This window comes from Pipistrellus kuhlii, unplaced genomic scaffold, assembly GCF_014108245.1.
Source record: "Pipistrellus kuhlii isolate mPipKuh1 unplaced genomic scaffold, mPipKuh1.p scaffold_m20_p_19, whole genome shotgun sequence".
In the NCBI taxonomy this organism is placed as follows: Eukaryota; Metazoa; Chordata; class Mammalia; order Chiroptera; family Vespertilionidae; genus Pipistrellus; species Pipistrellus kuhlii.
Genome location: NW_023425504.1, coordinates 13,513,326 through 13,519,325, shown reverse-complemented (window position 1 = coordinate 13,519,325; position 6,000 = coordinate 13,513,326). Strand labels below are relative to the sequence as shown.

The 6,000-nt window shown below is 33.1% G+C and overlaps 1 protein-coding gene across 13 annotated transcripts in view; it reads right to left on the bottom strand.

The window, feature by feature from the left end:
* Window positions 1–257: 257 nt before the first annotated feature.
* Window positions 258–6,000, bottom strand: part of SMARCA1 (SWI/SNF related, matrix associated, actin dependent regulator of chromatin, subfamily a, member 1) — an 89,542-nt gene continuing 83,799 nt past the window's right edge. For 8 of the 13 annotated variants that reach the window (XM_036443450.2, XM_036443451.2, XM_036443440.2 and 5 more), the window contains 2 exons: window positions 2,050–2,160; window positions 258–992 (listed from right to left, as the gene is read on the bottom strand). In XM_036443450.2, the coding sequence (XP_036299343.1) occupies window positions 921–992; window positions 2,050–2,160 (183 nt within the window). In that variant the 3' untranslated portion in view covers window positions 258–920. Of the gene's footprint in view, window positions 1,062–2,018; window positions 2,161–6,000 lie in introns of all 13 variants that reach the window. The other 5 variants (XM_036443445.2, XM_036443442.2, XM_036443444.2 and 2 more) reach the window with 3 other exon arrangements.

Sequence of the window (6,000 nt, the reverse complement as noted above, 5' to 3'; positions counted from 1 at the left end):
TTGTAATCCGAACATAATTGTATTCCTATCAAACACAGCCCCCTTCTTCTGCATGCATTGGGCTTATTTTATACTCTTAACTTAGTCGTCAATAAATCTGCATGTTAAACCCACAGTCTTCTGAACTGGCTCTACTGGACATAAAATCGCACACAAGTCAGCAAGCAAAGCTTTAACTTTCAACCAAATACATAGTAGAGAGCAATACAATTCAGGAAATACAAATATTTTGTACTGCACAAAAAAACAGGAAATAATTAAATTTCGTATAGACATTTCTTTATTATATTTTCCCACTTGAATATTTAGAGAATAATTTAAATGTGATTCATACTGACAGCAAGCACAGTATCAAATATTAGCTTTTTAATATTTTTCTGTTCTCACCCTTGATTCCTTTAGGAAAAAAAAATATTTAGATGACCTCAAAGAAACACTTATTATGCTAATCACAGTATGCAGTAATACAACAATCCCATACTCAATAGAAAAGAAAGCAACAAAGAAGTGAAAAAGTCTTTCTCCTCAAATCATTTTAATTCTTTTTTCCACAGCCATATAAATTTAAAGTATGAAACAACAATAATACAGCTATAGAATCTAGGTTTTCTTTCAAAGCAGCGGCATATAAAACATAGAAAAGCTAAAACCTCAGCACAAGCTTCAAAAGAACAAGGACTGAGAGGATTTGATGAAGACATGAAATGCACAAAATACAGTACACAAAAATACTAGAATGCATAAAATATAAAGCTACACATTTCAAGTAGAAAGCATTGTAAAATATATAAAATATGCAAGAAATCAAAACGAAAAAGATTTTTCTTAGAGTACCATGAATACACTGGAACTGGCAATTAGCATTTGAAGATGGGAACAAGAAAATAGCAGTTTCCCATTTAAAACTTTATTTCTAGGCTTTAGGATTTCACCTTCTTGACATCCTTCTTTCCAGAGCTCTCAGTAGCTGACTCTGCTTTTCTTTTCTGTGACTAAAATGGAAACAGATTTAATGTTCTGCTCCAATATGGATATTTTTAAATGGCCCAACAATGTTAAATCTAGGATGTAAATGCATTAAAAAAAATTTTAACATGAATATTCACTTAAATGTTATACTCACAATTAATGTTCTATATAGCCCAACAAACTATATAACCCAATGTAAAATAACCTTCAAATATGTTTCTTTTTTTAAAAAGACATAAAATATGCATAAAAATAGTCGTCAAGTGACCAGTTACACATAGTACTATAAATGTACTCTTATGTTAACTACTTAATATTGAAAGTTTTCTGGGCAAAATGTTATTTATGAGTGTATTATTTATAAAAACTATATGATAGATATTAAAATACCACATTTCATGTATTTTATGATGCACATTTCTTTCCCAAGTTAGCATCTCTGAAATTGGGATGCATCTTACAATTGATGACAAGTTATAGTTATTTGGCAACAGTTTTTCTCAGTGGTACATAAAATAATGCCGTTTCTTAGAGTAGAAGGCATCTCAGACTTGCTGAAATATGGTAGTTTACATAACCACACTCAAATAACGTGACCCATTTAAGACTATTTTAAATTCTAACTGTATAAGACAAACTAACTAGATTAAAATCAAGTTATCTTATTATTCAACAGTTAATTTATTGAGCAAGTAAAGCTTTGCTATCCACTCAAAGTTCTCATTTTCACTCATAGTTCCACAAAGAAAATTTATTTTATCAATTTCAGACCCATTCCATACCCCTCCTACAACTCTAGTCTCAATTTGAAGGATTTTACTTGCATTATATTTTTGCTTAAAGTCATGAGGAATTTGTTAAAATAGAGCCCTGTTACTAGGTAGGGAGTTCCTAACCATATGGTTTATAAACAAATAAGAAACAGTGTTTGTAGTGTAATTCTTTTTCTATCAAAAAATTAGCAATTCATAAAACCAGTTTTTATCATTGGTATCACTATGGCATTAAACATAATATAGGCATTTTAATTATGTAAAAATGGGATCTACCTAAAAATTAGGAAAATGCTGAAAATTTTACCATTGGAGTTTTAGTTGTGCGTTTCTTCTTTTCTGCTCTCTCTCTTTCCTCAATTTCCATATTTTCTTTCTCAATCAGTGAAATCAGAGTATTACAGCGTCTCTGGAACTCCTAAACCAAACAGTTAATGATTTTAAATTTCTGTAACCCAGGAATACTCATTAGTGATAATTCTTTAACTGTATCATTTCTGTGGTACAGATTTCTAAAGTCAGTGTTCTTCAGAAAAATATCTATAAAAGATATTAATACATTTAACCAAAAATATGGGGTAGAGGTAAATGTCATTCAATGAGTAAATGGGTAAAAACAACAACAACTTTGATACATCTGTACCATGAAATACTACTCAGCAATAAAAAGGAAGTAAGTCTTTGTATGTACAACAATCTAGACGAACCTCAAGGGAATTGTGCTGAATGAAAAAAGTCGACCTCAAAAGGTTACATACAGCCAAAACCAGTTTGGCTCAGTGGATAGAGTGTTGGCCTGTGGACTGAAAGGTCCCAGATTCGATTCCGGTCAATGGCATGTATCTTGGTTGTGGGCACATCCCCAGTAGGGGGTGTGCAAGAGGCAGCTGATCGATGGTTCTCACTCATCAATGTTTCTAGCTCTCCATCCCTCTCCCTTCCTCTCTGTGAAAAATCAATAAAATATATTTTTTTAAAAGAACAAAAGGTTACATACATATTCCACTTATATAACATTTTTTAAGAATTTTTTTTTATTTTCAGGAAGAGAGCAAACAAAGAATATATAATGTTCTTAAAATGACAGTTTAGAAATAGAGAACATATCAATGGTTGCCAGGTGCTATAGAAAGGGGGGATAGTGGGTGTGGCTATAAAAAGCTAACATGAGGGACTCTTGTGGTGCTGCTTACATGAATCTATATGTGATAAAAATTAAACTGATCCACATTCACATGCATCAGCACACACACACAAGGGCCATGTATAACTGATGAAATCTGAATAAGCATTGTGGATTGTACTAATGTCAATTCCCTGGTCATGACATTGTACTATAGTTATGCAAGATGCTATCATCAGGGAAGATTAGGTGAAGGGTGCTTGGGACCTCCTGTACATTTCTTTACAATTTCCTGTGAATTTATAAATATTTAAAAATAAAAAACTAAAATCACACAAACAAAAAAATAAGGGAATAACTTATTGCCAGAATAAGTTTTGAAAGTAGTCAGTTTACAAAAGTGAAACAGATTGCTGTAGCACAGGGCTCCTCAGAGTGGTCAAGTTTCTGATGAGCAGTGTCAGCCACTAGGTGAGAGACGTAGTATGCAAGTAGTTCCCAAAACTATTCAACCAACACCTTGTGGGATCAGAGTAGTGAGAAGCACATCTCAGGAAACACTGCTGTATTTGTTAATTTAGAGCACATGTGTCAAACACAAGGCCCGAGGGCCAAATCCATCCCACCAGGCCTTGCAATGTGGCCCGCACCACGCTGTCATCACTGCACTCCACTGCGTTTCCATCACAATGACAGTTTATAACTGTTCAGTAAACCATTCGGCCCGCGATTTAGGCTGGATTTTAGATTTTGGCCCCTTCTCTGATTGAGTTCGACACCCCTAATTTAGAGCAAACAATAGCTGAAAAGATTCTGCATTCACCTTGCCACTACCTTTGTTTCACTGCCAGCAAATCAATGCATCCAACTATAAACAGTTTTTATGAATGTATGGTGAGTACCAAACATATGATTCATTAATATAGACATTCGTATATGTTAACCCTGTATACTTTGCTGTATTTTGAAGGTAAATAATAGTTTAATGTTAAAAAATAAGTAACATTTTAAAATATTATTCCTTTTCTGTATAACCAAAAATACCTGCTAAAATACAAAATAGCTAAATGTTTAAATGAAAATGTATGTTTATGGACTATTAAAACTCCAGCCAAAAAAATGGTCAAAATACAATAAAAAAACTGCTAAAATTAAAATGTCCAAATACTTTTAATTTTTCACTAAAACTAATGATCAAAGAAATGCAAAGTAAAACAATATCGTCTTTATTAAATTTGCAATATGTATGCACATATGTATGTGGTATGTGTATCCAATGTCAGCAGTAAGATGGTGAAATGAGAACTCCATAATTCACTGATGATGAGATATCAATGTTATGAACTGAATTGTGAACCCTCAAAAATCATATTTTGAAGTTAGCATCCCCACATTGTGACTAGAGGTAGGACCCATAGGAGGTAATTAAGGTTAATTAAACAAGGTCATAAAGATGGGGACTTGTGTTCTTACAAGAAGAGAAAGTGATGCCCAGAGATCTCTCTCTGACTACACTCCAACAGAGAAAGGACCATGAGAGAACACAATGAGAAGGTGCCATGTACAGGCCAGGGAGAAAGGTCTCAACAGAAACCAACCCTGCTAGCACCTTGGTCTTGGACTTCCAGTCTCCAAAACAGTGAGAAATTTCTCTTTAAACCATCTGCAGACTAACACATTACCTTTATAGAAAGCAATTTGGGAATATCAATAAAGCATCTTAAAAAATGTCATACATTTTGAACTAACAATTCCACTCCTAGAAACTTCATATAAGGAAATAAGAAATATAGACAAAAATTTACTGTAGAATAATTTTTACAGCAGTGTTATTTTAGCAGGAAAATATTGGGGACTAAATTTTTGATAATTTGGAAATACAGAAATATTAATTATATTCAGTATTAATAATGGTTAACAGCAGGTATCTCTGAGAGTGGGACCAATGGTAACATATTTTCTTCTTCATACTAGCCTGTATTTTCCAAATTTCCTGCAATGAACTTTTAGGTGTTGGGTAATCTGTAACATTTTTAAGAAATGGAAAATTGTTTTTTAAAGACAGTTTTATCTGTCCAAATAAAAGCCAGAAAAATGGTATACAGCATAGAAAATGTTACATAACAAAAATATTATCAACTATCCAAGCATTTTCTACTCTAAAACTGAAGCCCAAAAGGAAACAGAAAACCAAAGATAGTCTAGACAGAAAAAAAATCCTTATTGACAAGTTATTGTTTAACTGTTAAAAATAATCTTACAAAACACTGGTACATTCAAGTCTCTTGTACAACATATTCAATTACCCACAGTTAATTAATTTAGAAAAAAATAACACTGAACTTTTCCTTACTTACCAAAACAATACCGGTATCCTTAATATGCAGACCAAATGCTCTTCATAGCTTCATTCAATAACACACATACAAATTAAACAGTATGTTATTCAATTTATCTATTATAGAAAGGGCTAAGTTGACCCTGATGAGATTTGATCGTTGGTTTCTAGGAAGACTGGATGGAGTCTTTATTTGAATCTCATTCTTGAATCATTAAGCTATACCCTCTGGCTATTACTATTCTCAGTAAGTAATAGTTGTCTGTGACTACAGATATCTTTAGATACATATTCATGGTTTATATGTGTGATTCAGGAAAAAAATAATACTTTTGACACAGTCTCATATGCAAAGAAGTAGAATATATCAAAATGATTATAAATAGACTGTATAATTTCTTACCTTCATTCCTTTTAACTTGTCACTAACTACTCCAGTCACAGAAAAATAGCCTAACTCACTAGATGAACGCACCAAGGAATGGTTGAGTATGAATGTTGCTTTACTAGCATAGGTACTGTCACTTTCTCTAGATATACCAACCCCATATTTTTAATTTTTTTTATAAAGAGAGGAAGGGAGAATGATCACATTGATCTCAAAACATCAATGTGCGAGTAAAACATCAATTAGCTGCCTCCTATATGCCCCCTATCGAGGATTGAGTCTGCAACCCCATGCATGTGCCCTGACCAGGAATAGAATCAGCAACTTTTTGGTGCATTGGATGACACCCAACCAATGAGCCACACTAGCCAGGACCTGACCTCGTTTTTTATTCACCCTCTTAAAGACT